This window comes from Epinephelus moara, chromosome 21 (assembly GCF_006386435.1).
Source record: "Epinephelus moara isolate mb chromosome 21, YSFRI_EMoa_1.0, whole genome shotgun sequence".
NCBI classification, from domain to species: domain Eukaryota; kingdom Metazoa; phylum Chordata; class Actinopteri; order Perciformes; family Serranidae; genus Epinephelus; species Epinephelus moara.
The window spans coordinates 37230009-37250773 of NC_065526.1; the positions used below are offsets into that span (position 1 = coordinate 37230009).

The 20765-nt window shown below is 40.5% G+C and overlaps 1 protein-coding gene across 1 annotated transcript in view; it reads right to left on the reverse strand.

Moving 5' to 3' along the window:
* Window positions 1–6821: 6821 nt before the first annotated feature.
* The window catches only part of LOC126409011 (cytochrome c oxidase assembly factor 1 homolog), a 26292-nt gene continuing 12348 nt past the window's right edge, over window positions 6822–20765 (reverse strand). Inside the window, exons 3-5 of the mRNA XM_050074876.1 lie at window positions 14598–14749; window positions 12693–12769; window positions 6822–7353 (exon numbers count right to left, since the gene is read on the reverse strand). Of these exons, the coding sequence (XP_049930833.1) occupies window positions 7224–7353; window positions 12693–12769; window positions 14598–14749 (359 nt within the window). The 3' untranslated portion in view covers window positions 6822–7223. The remainder of the gene's footprint in view (window positions 7354–12692; window positions 12770–14597; window positions 14750–20765) is intronic.

The window sequence follows — 20765 nt, forward strand, 5'->3', positions numbered from 1 at the left end:
AGTCACGACTTACAACTTTGTAGCGTTCCAGGAAAGTTACGGCAAACTGGCAGTTACTTCCTGTTTAACGTTGAACATGGCAAACCGTTTGTTTGTGCTTCCCCATTATTGCTATCGCCAAGGTGCCTGCTCCTTGCTCATTTGAGTGAAACGGAGGAGGAGAAACGGCGCATAAGGTCACTGTCCGAGGGCTGCCGTAGAATGGCAACGAGGATGTCAGCCGACCAACACTCGCTACCTGGTCCCTGGTTGCGGCGATTTGCGATGCTGGCCAGCTAGGAATGAACTAGCAGCCAGTACAGTATAGTCCTCTCTCGTCTAGCTAACATTTAGCCGTGTTACTTGACTGAATTTACCATCAACACTGACTAGACATCCACAAAAAAGGTGACGAATTTTCCCTTTAATTCCAGGCTAAAATGATTGCAACAGAGATAGAATGTGTGCATAAGTACACTGTGCTCTTGCACAATATTAAAAAAAAACCTCTAAACACTTCCCCGAAGAGCAGTTCAGAGGATGAGAAATTGTAGTATGTGGAAGAAGTGCAAAACATCTGGTTAGAAATTATACAGATTTGAACAGCTACAGTTTCCTTTGCACTTCCTCTATGCCCAAAACATATTTCAGTTCTTTTTCCTGTTCAACTGAAACTACAAGACTGAGGTTAAATTGGTTGGCCTCTGTCTCGTTCTGGGCAGTCAAAATACTGTATTGCCAAGTAACTGAAAAAAAAAAAAAAGGCAAATGTTATTCAAAGGGCAATGAACCTGTCAAGTTGCAGTAGAAAGGCAAACACAATTTATTCACAAACATTCCAAAATATAGACCATTTCAAACATGACAACGTACATTCTAAATGGGTCCTTTTGTATTACCTGTTGCAAAGTTTGTTAATGCAGTGGCTGTGACAGGAGGGGAACAGGGATAGGTGTAGATTACAGTATCGTAGGTGTAGTTGAGAGTATCGTAGGTGTAGATTAGAGTATTGTAAATGTAGATTAGAGTTTATTAGGCATAGAGTAGAGTATTGTAGATGTTGATTAGAGTATCACAGGTGTAGATTAGAGTATTGTAGATGTAGATTTAAGCATCATAGATGTCGAGTATCATAGTTGTAGATTAGAGTATCACAGGTGTAGATTAGAGTATTGTAGATGCAGATTAGAGTATTGTAGATGTAGATTAGAGTATTGTAAATGTAGATTAGAGTTTATTAGGCATAGAGTAGAGTATTGTAGATGTTGATTACAGTATCACAGGTGTAGATTAGAGTATTGTAGATGTAGATTACAGCATCATAGATGTCGAGTATCATAGTTGTAGATTAGAGTATCACAGGTGTAGATTAGAGTATTGTAGATGTAGATTAGAGTATCATATGTGTAGATTAGAGTATTGTAGATGTAGATTAGAGTATTGTTAATGTAGATTAGAGTTTATTAGGCATAGAGTAGAGTATTGTAGATGTTGATTAGAGTATCACAGGTGTAAATTAGAGTATTGTAGATGTAGATTAGAGCACCATAGATGTCGAGTATCATAGTTGTAGATTAGAGTATCATAGGTGTAGATTAGAGTATTGTAGATGTAGATTAGAGTATCATATGTGTAGATTAGAGTATTGTAGATGTAAATTAGAGTATTGTAAATGTAGATTAGAGTTTATTAGGCATAGAGTAGAGTATTGTAGATGTTGATCAGAGTATCACAGGTGTAGATTAGAGTATTGTAGATGTAGATTAGACCAGCTCATTACTATGCACAAATGTACTGTATTTATTCAGGTGCCATCAGACACCTCTCCACAGGGGCCACTTAGCAAGTGCGCAAGCCTGGAGGAGTGCCTTTCTTTTGCTGAAGGACCTGCTCCACAAAATGTCTGTGCGTGGCACTGTTTGCTGTTGATGCTGCACAGAAGCCACACAACTCTCGTCTTTTTGAAGCATATTTATGGATGGGGCTGCTTTAAGCGACGGGTTGTCCGCAAGGGGTCCCCACAATCTATGAATCATATCCACCCCTCGCTCCTTCACAGCTCCACACTCATCCAAATATGGTCACTTCCTGGTGACCAAAACCAGGATGGCAAAATGCTGAACTTGAGGCTTCCAGATGAGAGTACCAATGGGTGACGTCACGGTAGCTACGTCCATTATTTATACAGTCTATGGCTGAGACAGACCCAAGTCATCACTGCTGCTGCAATGTTGCATTTTTTTCAATTTCCAAATATCTTAGTGTTGTGATCACTTTATTACTGGCTTTATATTGTTATTGCATTGGGTAGGAGATGTGAACACATCTTTAATGAGATCGACCATAAGCATGACACCTTTACCATCTACTCTGTAGCATTTCATTTACTCACTGTCATTCAGTGTTTGGAGAATATTTCTACATCTTTGGCTTTTCACCATTTCCTCATCTGCTTAAGAAACTCTTAAGTCGCTTAAAAGTCCTCTTTCTTACTCCTAACAGTTTTTCACCTTAGGAGCTCTCTTAAGGGCGAAGATGCTTTGTGAATAACTTTTATCTTGAATCTAGTCTTCACTGCAAGGGGAAATTCTTAGAAAAACATTATCATTTTGTTAATCATTTTTCTTAGAATTTTGTCACAAGCAGTAACTCTCTGTACTAAGAAGCTTTGTATATACGGCTCCATGTCGTTTTTAGGGCAAGTGTTAGAAACAGCATCCATAATAAGAATGTTTTGTATGTAAAGCTGGCCAAACATCATCTTTGACATCAGTAACCTCTGTAGTAGAGATGGAAATAACAAATCGCTTTGCAAATTTGAAGGTTTGCTCAGTTCAGTTCAAAAATTCAGTCACTGACTGTGTGGTTCATTCAACTAAGCAGCCATATCATCAGCATGTATAGTACATTAGTAAGCAAACACATCATCAATTCAAATGCACTTCACTGTGGGCAACAGTAAGTGCATTACTGTTCATACGGCCAAACATTTGGTGCTGATTCTTACTCCAGGTCAGTAGTATATTCAGACTGTTGCTAGTCCTGTCACGTTCAGTTCAGTAGAAAACTAGCCTACAAGCACTGTACATAAAGTAAAAGCTCAGCAACCCGTTAAAACTTTTAACAAGCTCTTTTTTTTGTGGATTAAAAACTACACTGTTCTTCTTGTCGGCATGAGGGTCAGTACTGTCTTTATTTTCATTCTAAAGTGGCCATTTCCTAACGCTGAGGACGGCTATGAGCTGAAACGCATCTGTTCGACTGCTGCTGTTCAATCCACTATATTAAAAAGTATTATACTTATTAGTGAGTGCTGTCGGGTTTTTCTGCTTTGCTGTAATTTTATGGACCGGCACCCAATTACACTTTGAGACTTTTGAGTGAGCACGCCGAGTTTGCTGAAGACTTATCTCCATACACAACAGTACTAGCCAGCCGGCCTACCCAAGATGGCGGCGACAGAGACGCACAGTAGCCACAGGAATGAGTCATCTATGATTATATATATCTATGGTCCAAACGACACAAACTACACGCTTCACTTGTCTGCACAAACTCGGCAACCAACCTCATGCTCTTACTTTCTCTCTTGCTCGCTCTCGGACATCTCTGATCCGACACACCTGAACCAATCAACGACCAGTATTACTCTCGTTTACACACACTACTTCCTCTTGTTACCAGGAACTCTTCACAATAAAACATTTCAAAATAAAACACATGTATAACTTCACAGCTGCACGTTTTTTATAAACTTATTTACTACACTTTACTCTTTTTAATCTTTAATTAAATAACTTTTTAACCCTTTTAAACATATTTGTGATGTAACTTTTAACTTTATTTATTACTATGTAAAGTGATTGTTTCTCAACCAAGGTACACATATTCATTCACCTTCATTTTAACATTACTTTATAACACTGTATGGAATTTATTTTACCTGGTTACACGGAGAAGAAAAGCCTTCACATGTCCAGTTTTGATTTTAACAAATGACAAATCATCTGTGGTCCCGTGAATCCCAACATCCCTTAAGTTTAAATGACTTGGTGTTATGTTGTGAAGATTAAGTGTTCCCCATAAGTTTTTGAGTGTATTTAGATTCATAAAATGTACCCATATTCATGTGTATTACTACAGACATTCCTGTAATCTTATGTAGCAACGTCTGCTGTGACAGCAAATAGGCCCACTGTATTCGCTCATGTCCACGATGACCTGATGATGCTTTACTGTCCAGGGGATGTGCCATGTTTTTTTCCCCCCTGATAATGCTATAGTGTGATAATGTGATTGTGCTGCTGATCAGTACTGGAATGACTCATGACGATAATGACTAAATGATGCTTTAGCCTGCTGTTCAGGGGACAGGGGTGTTGAAAAAATATTATCATGGGCAGCCACCATTTCTGTATATATCATGAATCTCATTGAAGACGACAAGGTCCTCTTTTGTTCATATTCTCAATAGATGGAAGGAAAACATAAAAACTCTTCTTAAAAAGAAGGAGAATAACAACACATTCTCATGCCAACCTCTTCACATATTAACATTTGGTCATGGACTTTTCTACATCAAGATATTATGTGCAAGGTACCCTGGGTGCCTTGGTTGTTGACGTTCTGGGACACAACTTCAGCCTGTTACATGCATTGTCTGTTTTCAAAATACACTTTCGTTTTCACAGGAAATGTACAGTTTGCATGCAGTCACAAAAGTGACATTAGTAAAATGTTTTGTACACACTGTATACAAAGATACAGTTTGTGGTTTTGTAAATTGTATTTGTTAATTGGAAAATTTTAAGATTTGGGGTTTCATGTTTAATTTTCACATAAATTTACAACATACCCATATACCATCAAACAAAAGTTCGACACTACACTTTATTAAAAAAACCCAGAAATTTAATTGGGAACCAAGTCAAATGACCACCTGTGGGTCCCACTGAAAACCTATCAGCATAAAACTTGATTTGATCTGACTGATACATTTTCATACTGTGACTAAAACTAGAAGCCACTTCCGTTGGCAAGCAGCAACAGCTGATCTGCATACACACATCCTCTCTGGTGGCTTCAGTTCTAAGGAAGAAACTAAACCACGAAACCTGTTATTTTGTGTGGGTGGTTGAGGTTTTTTATTGTTCAGCTGTATGGCTGCAAATTGCTAAGGTGTAGCGATCAAAATGTCAAATGCATTCATCAAACTTTTTCTTCACATAGATAACACAGTTCCCAGCAGACGCTCCCCTGCTCACACTGAGAAGTGAAGGGAAATGTGTTTCTGCTAAGTCAGCCTATTCATTGTGTAACAATAAGCAGAAACAGAACTTTTGACACCCTAAGTGCTACGTCATAGGCAACTAGACTTGCTTGAGTTTCTTGAAGATGTTTTCACTTCTCACCCAAGTGGCTTCTTCAGTTCAGAGCTGAGAAAGCCTCTTGGATTCTAAAACAAGTTACTGAGGAGGCCGCCACATTAGCTTGAGATGAAAGCTAAACAAACAGAGGATGTGAAATGATTTGATTTCAGCACCCCACACATAACTATAGCTGCTGTTCTCTAATGCAGCCATCAAGTTGTAAAAAGGCTTTAACCCATACTTTATTTAAATACTCGAACAATAGTGTTTTCAGAGAAGATGCTTTTGTACAGCTCGTCTATTGCTAGTTTGCATTTACATAATTACCAGCAGCAACAGTGTCACAATGGCCTTTTTTTTTCACCTCGTGACTGTGTGTGTCATCATGTTGAAATGCAGACACTTATTGTGGCGGGAAGCAGGGGAGGAGCCACAGACTCCCCGCTTTACACCCCTGGATCTAAAGACTTAACAGGTGTGTAGTTGAGATCACACTGAAGGCAGGATTCAAAGATTGGTTGGGTGTGGTCCGTGCAAAGGCACCAGAGGTAAGGGGTTGGGAAGTAGGGACAGGGGCCTCTGGCTCATCACTTTATGCCCTTGGCCAACATTGGTTTTAAGGGCCCTAACACACCAATCTGGTCAATGTCGGGCCATCAGTGAGCATCTGTTGCCAAAGTTTTTGTTGGGTGTCCCGCGCCCATGGCACTGGATAGCCCGTTTAATTTTTTTTTAATTTGGCCAATTCAGCATGTTAAATCAGCGGTGGAGACGGTAAAGCCCATTGGTGAGCACATGGTAAATATCATTTGTTCTTTTAACACAGCATTGTGTTATCAATGTGCTAACTGGCTAAGTGGCACCTTGAATCTGTCCTATTTGTCTTCTGGTTTGTGTTTTTTAGTGAGAAATACATGTGGAGAATTATTTCCTCTCACGCAGGTGTACAAAAGATGCCAGTTGGCCATGGGCTGGGATCTTTGCAGTCCGTTCATGTGCAAATTTTTGGCTGAGACACAGGTGACGTGAGGCAACGCTGCACTTGGCCTTTATCATTGCTGGTTCTTCCGTGTTGGTTCGGTGTGTTTGGACCATTACGTCCTGTAAAGTCCTGTGTGTTTAAATCACTATTGTTTTGCTTTGACTGTCTTGTGCAATATATTTCCTTCATGAAACCAAACACAAAACACTCTGAGTATGCTTTTCCTGTACCTTCCCTCACTAAGACAAACCTGCTTTTATTTCTTAAAAAAATGAGCTCATAGGATAGTCAGAATCAGACGTTATATTCTGTGGATTTTTGTTGTGTGGAACAAAAAATGATCATGTTTTTTATGTGGGTGAGGTGACAACATTTCCCTTAAATACATCTGCAAAGGAAGCAGGAAGCTGTGGTAAATTAAGGCAGCGAAACTGCAGGACTTTGACATGCTATATGCAAGGCAATTTGTTTGAAAAATGAATTGATGGATGACGAGAGGGTATTTTATATATTAGAAGGCAAAATACTCCTTGATACATGTTCAACACTGTTGCTCTTGCAGGTCTGGACCTGTGGCACATCATACTTCGAAAGAAATTCATTATAAAAGAAAAGAGAAGCAATAATACAACAGTTAGTGCAAAAACATGGCTGCACCACATTATTTATCAAAACCAAACCTGGAGACAACACAACAATCCGGGGCAGTCTGTTAGCAGCTCAGTAACAATCACAGAGCTGAGTAACTGTCTCTCCAACATGACACTGGAGTTGAGGATTTGCCATTTGGTAAATATACCTCTATATTATTACAGTTGATCAGATCTCTAGTCATTAGCGGTAGGAGCAGGATGGCTTCCACTTTGATTGTTCTCAATTATACATGGAGCTGGTCAGTGCCAGTGGCCTGTGTCCAGCCCCTCCACTGTATCTTGGGTTTGTGCTGCAGCTGGTGGAGGTGGATTCAGCAGGTCGATGATCTGTCCTTCCTTGAGCTTCAGAACTGCCTGCTTCAGACTCCACCTGCAGGGAGCGACAAACACAGGTCAGGATTCGTGCATACAAAGTAGACAAATGAAGCTCTAGTGAAAATTCAGTCAGGAAGACAATGCTTTTCATGCTCAGGCTGTAAGGTTTCTTCTCATCCTGCCATTCGCACCTTGCACGCATGCCTACTCACTATCTCTACTGTAGGTGTCATTGTCTGGGTCTGTCAATTGAGTCATCAGCTGTTTTTCAGCTGATTTACAATCAACCAATTGCACAGCGACACACCTTCTCTGTCATGAGTGAGACAGAAAACGTGTCAGAACAGCCGATCAGAGTCAGTTCAATCAACTCTGAGTATGTTCGCTTTGACTTAAACTTGTGCGCAGTGAATGAAAAAAGCCATCATCAATGGAGCTCCGCAACTATGATTCACAATGGCAACAGGTAAATAAAAAGCAGGACCTCCATTTTAATCCAGTGGATGCAGAGATATTTAATGCAAGAATATGCAGACTGTGCACATTTATCTAATTGGAAAAAGAGAGAGAGAGAGTCTGAGTCAGAGCAGGGAAAAGGTTGATAAATTAACATAATAAAGTTTTATTCAGTGTTATTCATTAATTTATCATTAGGTCATAGCTTACATTACATTTTAAATATATTTGTACAGCTTTAATCTGACAGGGACAAAACACAGGAGCCAGAAACTGAAGATCACAAATTTAAAATATACATTTTTACACCAGAGACAGAGATTATTTTCAGCTCACAATCTGATACAGTAATAATGTGTTTGGTGATTTGCATTTGAAAAGGCATGGAGGTTAAAATACAGCAGATTTTTAAGTCATCTATTTGAATTTTTGGCTCAACAATGTTCAGTGGCTTTATTTCAGCTACTTTAACAAATGTTGTAAATTTAAATTCAGCCACTGAAATTCTGTTAAAACCCGTTCAGACTGTACGCAGTCTACTTAAAAAAAACCCTCGATTTTATTCTGCAGCTGCACTACGATCCTGCTCATTATAAATATTAACATATGATTTCCAATATTATAGAAATTTCCATTAATGCAACCAATAAACATTATGAGTTCAATGGTGTTCATTATGTCTTTAGTTTTTGATAATGACTTAAGTTGTTCTTTTATCTCAGACATGTAAGGAGGTTAGGCCTACATATCTTGACATGTTTCTGCGGAAACTTCTGCCTTCCTCAGAAGTGTCACTTGGTGGTGGTGGTTGTGACGGGTCTGATCTGTCAATCAGCTGATATTAGGGAGGCATGACCGTCCTGTCAGTTTTGACAGGAGTTTTGACAGGACAATCACGCCACCTGCTGTCCGTCTGCTGCCTCTCCAGGATACTGCTCCAGGTGTGGGAGAGCATGTATGCCTACTCGTCCCTGTTCATCGTCCCTGGGCCCTGCTTTCTTATTTCAATAGCCTCCCTGATCCAGCGCCGGTATTTGTTGTCCTCGGTGTGTATGACTCTGGCCTTGTCCCAGTCCATAGGATGGTTTTCTCTTTTGCAGTGATCTGTTATGGCTGATTTGTAGGTTTCTTGTTGTGCCTTTTCTTTTATTGATCATTTGTCTTGTTTTCGTCTCCTTCTCACATTCCTTTTGATGTTCTTTTTTACGTGTGCTGAAGCTCCTCCCTGTCTTCCCGATGTATCTTTTACTGCATGATTGGCATGTTATCTCGTATATGGCGTTGCATTTATTGTTTTGTGTGTTTATGTTGTGTTTCCTCATCGTTCTTTGAATGCGTTCGGTGACCCCACTGACGTACGGTAGCGTCACCACTCCTCTGTATTCTGTTTTGTTTGTGTGCTTTGTGTGACAGGACGGTCAGGCCTCCCTAATATCAGCTGATTAACAGATCAGCTGATAAAGACACGTCACAACCACCACCAAGTGACACTTCTGAGGAAGGCAGAAATTTCCGCTCAAACATGTCAAGGTATGTAACATCCTAACATGTCTGAAATAAAAGAACAACTAAAGTCATTAAACATTATGAGTGATACAGATAAGTAATCATGCATAGGCCTGCCGATTTTTACAATTTAAACCCAGAATTTTGTTTTTCAAATAATTTTATTTCTATGATTGATACTGAGATAACACATTATATGCAATAAACATTTTAGTAAAAGTGCCCTAACAAACTGACAGCTGCCTTGTGTAAAGAGTCACAGTGTTACCTATTTAAAAAAAGAACAACCACTCACAAAAAGATGGACATGCAGAGGTTATATTCTGAGTAGGGGGTGACTCAGTTTCAGAACTTATCGGCTATCATCTGATGATGATAAAGCATACATATGCAGATATCTGTGTGAGATTAGAGGTAACATAATGTGTGATACTTCAATGTTTATGTGTTTAATGAAAAAATTGCTGTTCAAAGAAATGACTGACAGCACATAAAAGCATTAAATTTAGATGGTCCTGAGTAACAAACTGATATCCAACCAGGATTTAGATTTTTAAATTCAGTAAACCACTGCTAATTAATGCATTTTGATATGCAGTTTGATATGGACTGAATGAAATAAACAGTGTGTCTGGTTCTGTAAGATGGAGAAGACAGAGAGAAACTCAGGGTTTGTTTAAGAATACCTGCCACCAAACAGGTTAACCACAGTAACTGACTTAGAGTTTAAGTTACCTCTCTTTCTCTCTCTCTTTCTGAAATGGAAAACCCAAAGTTTCCTTCATCTTAGGGTTAACTAGCTTAGGGCCCTGGTGTTAATTGCCAGTGACACATGAATAAAAACTAGAATTACCGCCCCGTGGTTGTGTGCCTCCGCAGTTTCTCTTACAGTTAACATCCATGTCAGTGAAAACATGGATACTTTGCACCCATTGTCCCCCGACAGCACAGAAGATCTATACAATCAGCAAAGTTTCAAGGTGGACACCCAAGATAAGTATCACCAATCAAGTATCTGACCAAATGTCTCCCCTTCTGTTCCTGAGATATGATGTTGAGTAATGGCTAGAAAAGTGTTTTTGCAGAACATCATGATGTCACAGTGAAGATGACCTTTGATCTTTTGAATATAAAATGTCATCACTTATTTTATCCTATTAGACATTTGTGTGAAGTGTTGTCATAATTAGCATATGAATTCTTGAGTTATGGCCAAAAACATGTTTTGTGTGGTCACATTGACCTTGACCTTTGACCACAAAATTCTAATCAGTTTATTCTTCGGTCAAAGTGGACATTTGTGCCAAACTTGAAGAAGTTCCCTCGAAGTATTCTTAAGATATCGCATACACAAGAATGAGACAGATGAGGTCACAGTGACCTTGACTTTTGACCAACAAAAACTCAGTTCATCGGTGAGTCCAAGTGGACATCTGTGCCAAATTTAAAGAAAATCCCTTGAGGTGTTCTTGAGATATGGGCCTCTAGTTTCGCAGACCGGGCGAGGCGGAGGCGCAGCACACCTGCGCTTCGCCAACTGGGTGTGGCCAGGCAGATTTTGCAAGTTTGGCACACCGTGCGCCTGGCGCAGCTACTCCTCTTTCCCACCTCCGTCCCTCCTACCTGCGCAAGTCGGAAAGAGGGAGGAGAGAAGGCTTGGAGTGGGTTTTACACACATCACACCAATCAAATGAGCCCCTCTCCTCGCCCTTAAATGCGCCGCGCGAAGGCGTAATGAGAGTTTACTCAATTCGCCATGGCAGAAGAGAGCAGCAGCGTCAGACGGCCAAACTTCTCCCAGGAGGAAACTGATGTTTTGGTCCGGGAGGTCCAAGCTCGCAGTGTCCGAATATACGGAACTGCGAGCAGACCTCCACGGGCTGATGATGCAAAGGTAGCCTGGGAGGAGGTCACCACAATTGTAAATCAATGTTGCGTTTCTCTCGTGCGCGCGCGCTCTCTCTTTCTCTCTCGCAGTCTCACTCTGTTTCTTTTCTTTTGACTTTTCTAAGATGACAGATGCTGAATATATACTCCCTATCTGATGCTGTGGCTGTTTGTGGTTGGCTGAGAGGGATGTGAACTCATTAGTTTGCAGCTGTGTTAATCAAATCAGGTTGGGTTTCCATTACGCGTGCCAAACGTGCCAAACGGTGCCAATCCCCTTTGATCTGACATCAGATGTGACGGGACAGTCGGTATAGAGATACATTTATGTGCTGATTGCAGATAGTTGCATTGAATAGTGGTTTTTGGGTATTTATTGCATCGTTAATGTGCCTGATATTCTGGAAACCTGCCTGTGAGGTTTTGGTGACGTGTGCGCACTGTCCGCCGGTCAGCCAAACTTCCACTTACCCCAGCTGCGCTCCGCCTGCGCTGACAGTAGACCTGGTTTCAGCTGGCGAGCTTTTAGCGCACCTTCGGTGAAGCCTTTTGGCACGAAACTGTCACTGCACCAAGCTGTATCTGTCGACACCTCCCCTTGCTGCTCCACCACACCCATCTCAGCGCACCTCGGTCTGCCAAACTACCAAACTGAGTGCGCCTCGGGTTGCGCTGCTCGAAACTAGCTCTGCGCGGGGTTCGCCACCCTGCGCCACCCTGCGCTGCGCCGGGAAACTACAGCCCATTGTGTTCACAAGGATAGGAAGGACAGATGGATGGACGTACGGACGGAAAACCCAAAAATATAATGCCTCCGGCCACGGCTATTGCCAGTGCAAAGGTGCTGCAGATTCACTATCACTAAGCAGCCATGGACAACAGATACTATTAGAATCACTTAGATTTATTCATGGATCACTGCAGACTGATTCACTGATGTTTTGCAATAAATATTTATGTCATACTCCATCGGCTGATCAGAGAGCATTTCATTAAAACTGTTTATTTACATTGTTCAATGTTAACACAATACTATGTCACAATACATTAAATATCTAGAATTAGAAGAAAGAAATTCCCTCAAGCTGTTCTTGAGATACTGCATTTAAGAGAATGAGATGGCCACAAGGTCACATCAAAATCAATTCATAATCTAACTTATTATCAGTTCATTCTTGAATCGAAGTGAATGTTTGTGCAAAATTTGAAGAAATTCCCTCATGGTGTTCTTGAGATTTTGTGTTCACAAGAATGAGACAAAAGGTCACAGTGACCTTGACCTTTGCCCTATGACCACTGAAATCTATTCAATTCATCCTTGAGTCCACAAGAATATTTGTGCCAAATATGAAGAAATTCCCTTGAGGTGTTCTCAAGATATCGCATTCACAACCATGGGACAGCCGGACATCCGTATACTGTATATACGGATGGACAACCTGAAAACATAATGCCTTCGGCCACAGCTATCGCCAGCACAGAGGAATAAAAATTAATCGTCACCATCATTTACATTGAACTGAGAATAGAACAGACTGTACTCACCTGTTGGTATCAGTGTCTCTGATTGAAGAAGTATAGAGATAACCTCCAGTTAGTGACCCGGTCACAGGGATCTTTATCTGCAACACAATGTACATTCAAATTCACCTGCACAAGTGTAAACAGATATTAGAGCTCTTCACAACATGACTGTGCTACAGCTGCCCATCACTTGAATCCCACACCAGCCTCATGTTTGACTGATAAATATCTTTATTAATCCCCAGAATGGAAACTGGTTTGGTCACCCATGCACACGCCCAGTCCAACAGCTGACCATGGACAACATATGAAATACATACTGTCACAACAGCAGCAACACCAACAGATATTCTGAAAGGACATCACTGTAGCTCAGGTGCCTGCCTAGACATTAAATTCAACAACAATTATAGTGACTGCACAGTGGTGGGTTGGGGCAGGGCATTTTGAGGAGGAAGAAGATGGAACAAGAGGAAGAAGATGAAAAAAGGAAGAGAGGGAAGACAAATGAGATATACAGGAGGGTCCATCAGCAGAACTGCTCCGACCATGACAATGTAAAACATCTTAAATTTAAAAATTGACATTTTGACATGTCACAGTAAGAACAACACAGGTGTAAATAATGAAATTAATGATGGCTGAATTCCATTTAGCTGCTTTGATTTCAGGATCCTTGTATCCTGCATGTTTGCTTACTGTCAACCTCACTGGAGCACTTAAACAGAGCCATCTTTAGTATTATTAGTGATACCTGTGCTTTTCCTACCATGACAAGTCAAAAGGTCTGCTGTGAGAAAGGCCTATGCCTGAGGAGGCATTGGCATATTCTGCATCCCCTACGACTCGAACTTACAACATTGGAAACCAAGGGTAAGTCATGATCTTGTTGTTGCCATGCCAGTGTCCTGATGACCCCGAGTTCCAAAGCCCCATCAGTGTGAAAAACTGGACCAAAAGTCAATTTCTCTGACAGCATGTTATCCCAGAAACAAACACCTATTGCTCTGAAGTCCTGTTTCTCCAAAAATACACACTCCATGCAGTTACTTACAGATTCAAAGCAGCATTTGAGTCAGTGATCCAGGTCATTTTTGTCGACCCTTCGCGGCATTTCCCAGCAGCATTTGAGCCACCGAATTCGTGTGATTTCCACCAACCCATCCCTGCTTTTACAGTAACTTTTGAGCCACCAAATGCGGGTGTTTTAAAAGAATACTTCACTGACAAAATTACCATTTGTATATCACCTTGAAATTCAAGAGAAAAACTTTGTTTTTCTTGCATGCCAGAAATGGGCTTTGGGTCCAATGGGGTTTTTCTTGAACTATCGGGGCTTTGGAATTTAGGGCTATCACAACAATGGGCAGCACCTATCTTGTTGAGCCTCCTGCCAAGTGAGATACCCTAGATTGGCTTCACACTATGACTTCAGTAATTACCAAGGTTGCATGTAAAGGAAGATTTCAAATCAATGCAAAAAAATCAATTAACAAGACAAAATTCTAAGACGTCTCATTTATTTTTACAAAGACTGGTTGCTTCATGAGTGACAAATTGATGTTCTAAGATGGTATTATTTCCATTGACTGTTATAGTTTACATGAGGATAAAGTTCAAAATATTGTCAAAAAATCAGCTTTTGAAGATACAATACTGGAATTTACCAGTTTGGTTTATTTTCATGCATGGGTATCCAAGTCCTAACAAGAGAGGTTTCTTAGGCCAAACATCATAACCCATGTTCTTGTGCAGCAACTTGGAAGTTTAGGACAAATCCAAGGACAAAATAGCCATACAAACATTGGCACAACGATGCACAGGTGACTGAGTTGCCAGCAAGAACATGGCTACTGTTGTGTTGGAATAGTCTGGTGACACAGAACTCAGAGGAACAAATTTTGATGACTAATTGAAACATAGTACCTCTGCAGTGCGTTGATCTATGCGGTTGTTTCTGTCAGTCAGATGGATGTTGTGGACTTTTAATGGCGGGGCCCCCAGGCTTTCCATGGCAACTGAACATGCTTCCAACTTCTGCAGAGCCAGTCTGTGATAGTCTGACTCAACAAATTTCTCTAATTGGATAGGAGACAAAAAGGTTGAAAAACAGTGAGGAGGGTTTTAAAATAATAAGTGAGAGTGCTGAAAACAGTTTAAATGTTAAAGTGTTACTACTGACAGGCAGCTCAAAGAGAACGAGATGAAAGAAGGTAAACTGTCAGTTCAGTGGTTGAATACTGATGACTTTTTAAGCAATTTCTCTGTGGCTGACAACTTTCCAGTGTTGTAATAAAATCATGAGGGTCCATGATCTCTATGATTTAGGGTGGTCATTAAACTCAGTCCTCACTGTCTTACGTCAGTGTTTTTCTCGTCCTGACAAAGTGAACATGTTTAATATTATCGGAAGTTTTTAGTCTTGGCTGATACTGAAGTTCAATGACGTTCATTGTCAACAACCAATAGCCGCGCTCTCTCCAACACCTAACAGGAAGCAGCAAACTGGGTAGACAGTAAACACGGAGGGGACTCCAGGAAGGCACAAGAATGTGAACAAGTCTTGATTCTCCTGTTCTGTGGAAAAGGAGGAGAAATTGGTGGAGCTGTGGAATAAGAGTCAGTGTTTAATTCAGTGTGTATCTGATCCACTAACCAGCACTTATTTTAATGAGAAATCTTCATTTTTTAAAGTTTACCTCTCAATCCCACACCTCCTGCCACTAAAACAGCACAGCTAAACCAACAGAGCAAAGACGTCAAGAGTGTAAAGAGTTGAGGCAACAAAATCCAGAATGTAAAGTTTGAATGCAAATACAGGCTTCTGTTTTGGATTTATATTGATGGCAAACTGACTAGAATACTGTCGACATGTGACGCTTTTTATATTGTGTTTCTAGAGTTACATGTGAACATGTAAGGAATTGTCATTATGTCAAATTTTACTGCAGGGAGTTTGGTGTAATATTTTCCACCAAGAGCAGGATGGGAAATTATCTCAAAAGGAATCTACAGTAGTTGTAGTCCGGTGAACAGTGACCCTGCAAGATCCCCAGTCTTTGTAAAATCTTATAGTGTGTAAAGAAAAACTCACATCGTCTTCAGATGTGAGGGTTTCGGGTTCTGAGAAGCCACATTACCACAAGTCAATTGTGTTGATGTGCCCTGACATCCTGTTTACAAACAACAAAAAATTTCCAAGAAGCACAAAAAAAAAGAAGCGCGCGCGCACACACACACACACACACACACACACGCGCGCGCGCGTGCGCGCATGCGCGCGCGCCTGTACTTAAGTATTTCAATGCTGTAGAGATGGTCTTTTTTTTTTTTTTTAAAAACTAGGCTGTCTGCAGCAGAAAGATGCAAATGCTTTTGAAGTTGGTGCTACATGACCAAAGAAAACAGGGAAAAGGGCTGTTGCATTCACTTTTGCTCAAGAGGTAGTAACCCTACAGCTATCAGAATGCAATGCACCACACAGGACCAATAAATGCTCCCACTGGTGCAATGTGAGCTAGTCCGTTCTGACACAGGAAACAATATGTTGGCCGGTTGAGGACAGTAATTTGACCAAAGCTTAAATTGCAGTGAAACGTTAAGCTGAAATATATTTCTGAAAACATCTGAGGTGGGAAATAGACAACGTAGTAACAGAATCTTGGTTTATTTTTGATCAACACAGCTTAGTTTTACTGTTCTATTTCAGTTTTTTCAGCCTCCATTTTTACAATACAGGAAACAGTATGGTGTAGAGCCCTGCGCAGGACTGTTTTCTTCAACCCGCTCCTGCTGAATTTCTGACCATTACCGCCCGCTCCCGCAATGTGTATGTCCACTCCCGCCCGCACCCGCAAAACTCTGAGAATTTATACCCGCACAATAATAGAGATCGATGATTTTGTGTCTTCTCCTGTCCCGCAGGAGAAAACACGTCATTTTATAAGCTATTAATTATTATTCATGGGGTTGTTTGTTTCGTTTCCCTGGCCTGCATGTCTTTTGATGCACTGGTCAGGAATAGCGCTCCTATTTCGTTGTTTTCATTTAGTTTTTAATGAAATAAAGGCTGTTTCATATTCTATTCTCCTCCTCTGTATTTTATTTATTTTTCTACCTTTATATAATCATGCAGTGATTGAGGTTAAGGCAGGCCTGGCGCCAGGATGAAGTTACTGAGGGGGCGGTTAAAAATTACGAGGGGGCGAATCTTTATTATCCAACATAGGTTCACAGTGAGTTATAAAGAGCGCGAATAAATATAGAGTGGAAACGCTTATGCATGTGCACCAAGATCCCGCAGTGTTTTTTTTAGCCGCCCGTTCCCGCCTGCAGCAAAGTGCAAGCCTCCTGCTCCCGCAATATTTGCGTTGGGTCCCGTGGGACCCGGCGGGACCCAGTCCCAATGCAGCCCTCTAGTATGGTGCCCACCTCCTGTTCACAAATCAAGTGGCAACCTCCAAGGCTGAAAAATGAAGCCAACACAGAAGTGCCAAAAACTGCAGTTCCTCAAACGGCCACTTGAGGCTGGCTCGAGGAGCCAATCCCCACAGACCCCCATGTTAAAATGCCCAACTTTACAGCAGAAATTAACATGTTTACAGCCTGGTACAAAAAACAGTTTTTGTCTCAATAGTTAATTTTCCCGTTTACATTATTTTGGTAACACTTTACTTGAAGGTATCTACATAAGGGTGACATAACACTGTCATAACTATGACATAACACTGTCAGGAACTTGTCATAAACATTATGTACATGTCATAAACGTTTATGACTGCTGTCATTAAGTGTCATTCGGTTTTTGTAATGAAGTTGACATTGTTTGGGTTGTCTTGATTATGACAACTTGACATTAATCAAAGTGACATTACCAGAAGTTGTCTTTGTCATGACAACTTGACATTAAATTTGCAACTATGTAAAGAAAAAACCCACACATGTTGTGGTTACGCACCGCACACAAGACAGGACTTTGAAAGAGGATCAAGATTTAATAGAGCAGAGCAACGCATTTTGCTTACAGCTACTTTTGACATTAAATTTGTTTAGGATGTCCTTATTATGACAACTTGACATTAACCAGGATGACATTACCAGAGGGTGTCTTTGTCATAACAACTTGACATTAACAAAAAAATGCACCTCTTTTTGTGTTTATGACGAGGTGACATAATGATTATTATAATTAGAAGTCCAAGGTTACAGACCTAACTCGGTCAGATAGATGTCTGGCAGGATACGACACAAAACTGGCTGTCATGACCAGTGTTGGGGGTATCGCGTTACAAAGTAAAGTTACAAAGTAACGCGTTACTGTAATCAGATTACATTTGTCTGTAACGCAGTAATGTAACGCATTACTGTTGATAACTTCAGTAATTGCATTACAGTTACTAATCAAAAAATGATGTTGTTACTTGCATTAGTTTACATTCTTCAACTATCTGCATAACAGGAGGACAGAAAAACAAAACAAACGTCCCCTTTCATGCGTGCTTACGCAACACTCGTCTGACCTCACTCACCTGACCTGACTGTGACACTGGCTGGATTTCATGGATTAGGAGACGGAGCAAAAATGGCAGCACCGCTTAAAACGTCTTTTGAGGGGTGGAGATACACACACTACTTCGAATTTGTTGCGTGAAAGGACAATAATGTGACGGTAAAGTGTAAACTTTGCCCAGGCCAAAAACAACTCTCCACCGCTGCGAACATGACATCAAATATTTCCAAGCACCTGCAAAGGCAACATGCTAACATAAAGCTTGTAGCTAAAGACCCCGTGACGCTGAAGATAAGCCCACACCAACCAAGCAGCCAAGGCTTGATTTTCAACAAAAGGTATCGACAAAAGCAGAGATAAGTAGACTTGTAGCAGCATACATCGTGGAGGAAATGTTGCCTGTTTCAACAGTGGAATTGCCGTCTTTCCGAAACATACTGAGCAAAATACAGGTAACGAGGAGCAGACGGCCGCCATCAGACAGGAAAACTTTTGCAAGCTACCTGGACCAGTGTTATGTGAAGATGGAAACTGAGCTAAAGAAAACATTTGAGAGCTTAGAGTACATGTCAACTTTGGTCTCCTGCCAACGCTGGAGATTTTGATGTCAAAGACACTGGCACTGCAAAACTGGCTCTCCCAGATGACAGCGGGTCTGCCTAATGCCATAGTACAGGTAGGTCTGTTTTATAATTTCAAATCTGAAAGCCAAATAGATTGTTTTTTTTTTTTAATTTATTTTCATCTATTATTATGTTTTTGTAGTGAAACCGCAGATATGTTACAGTACCTCATTAACTCACATGATGCTTCCCACTGAGCTATGCAGCGCAAATTACACAGTACATAGCCAAGCTCATCAAATCGTTCTATATTGCATTCACAGGCCATCAAGACACGATTTGGGTCGGTGTTGGATAGCAAAGATGCTCTCCTTGCAGCTGTCACACTGCCAAAGTTTAAAGTCTGGTGGCTGAAAGAAGAGGAGAGATGCTTAAAGGTCACTGCTGACCACCAAATGCCGTGCTTCCCCCCACGATGAGCAGGATGTACATACGCCACAGATCCCCACCTCCAGCAGTCATTGACTATATGAAGTCGGGGTCAGAGATAAAGATTCTGAACCGTTTCCCCACAATAAAGACTATATGTATGAAATTCAACACAGCGACACCCTCTAGTGCACCGGTGAAGAGGCTCTTTAGCCTGGGCAGTCTTGGGCTGACTCGGAGGAGGAACTGGTTGTCTGACAAACAATTTGAGAGACTCCTCATGAGGTATAACCACTTCTTTGATAAGCATGTCCAGTAAGATGGAAAAATGTACTGTAAAGCCCTAGTTTGGTGAGTGAGCTACAGTGAGTTGAGTGTGTTTGGCCTGTTAAATGCACAGTTCAAATTACATTTCATATGCAACGTTGTTTTCCTTTGAAGTCTCATCATTGTCTGATATGATGATCTTATTTTATTTATTGATATTATTTTGAACAAATTCATGTTTGCATTAGATGGTTGGAAGGACAAACTCTTTTAAGTTATGTTGTTGTATTGTAAAGACATTCAGTTTGACGATGCTTATCTCATGGCCTCAAAATATAAATAGACATTTAATGATGATAAAAGTTTCCAATGAAAGTTTTAATCATAATTTTATTTTGAGACATTTTGCATACTGCCAGTACTGTAGCCTTGTTCTTGACACATTTTTCTGTGAAGTGCTGTTTGGGCTGATTTTCACAACTTTGCTGTCAGCTTTTTTGTATTAAAGAGCATAAAAGAGAGATATTGTGTATGTCCTCCATATTAGAATAAGGATTTGTGCTGATCTGGGCATATGTAAGGTTTAACTTTATATTGTTAATTGGCAATTAAGTTATGGTGGATCTCAGGTGATGTGATGGAGTAATCCAAAAGTGATGGAGCAATCCAAAAGTAATGTAACTAGTAGTGTAACTAATTACTTTCAGCGGTGAGTAATTAAGTAAAGTAAGGCATTACTTTTAAAAAAAAAAAAAGTAACTAGTAATGTGTAATGCATTACTTTTTTTGAGTAACTACCCCAACACTGGTCGTGACACCATTATGACAGTGTAATGAATAAATTCTTTGACCTCAAGTAAAGGGGTACCATTTTGATTTGTCATTAAGATATAAAGTTACCTTGTCACAAGGCCGATGTACATGGCGACATAACCAGGTGATGAAAAGTTTAGCTGCAGGCATCTAAGGGAAACGAAGACAGGTAAATTCAGAAGGTTTTAAGAATAGGAGTTTAGCAATTCAGTTTGTCCGAGAGGGAGAGAAATACAGAAGTGATAAGTTAGTAAGGAGGCAAGGGCGTGGCCGCCAAGAAGGTGCTTGTGATTGGGAAATGCAAGTAGATTTAAGGGGAAAGCTTGTTGTTCCCCAGGAAATAGTTTGTACCAATCAGAGGCCTGACATAGTGTTGTGGTCAGTGCAGAGGTGGGTAGTAACTAGTTACATTTACTCAGTTACATTTACTTGAGTAACTTTTTGGATAAATTGTACTTTTCAGAGTAGTTTTAATGCAAAATACTTTTTTACTTTTACTTGAGTTATATTGTT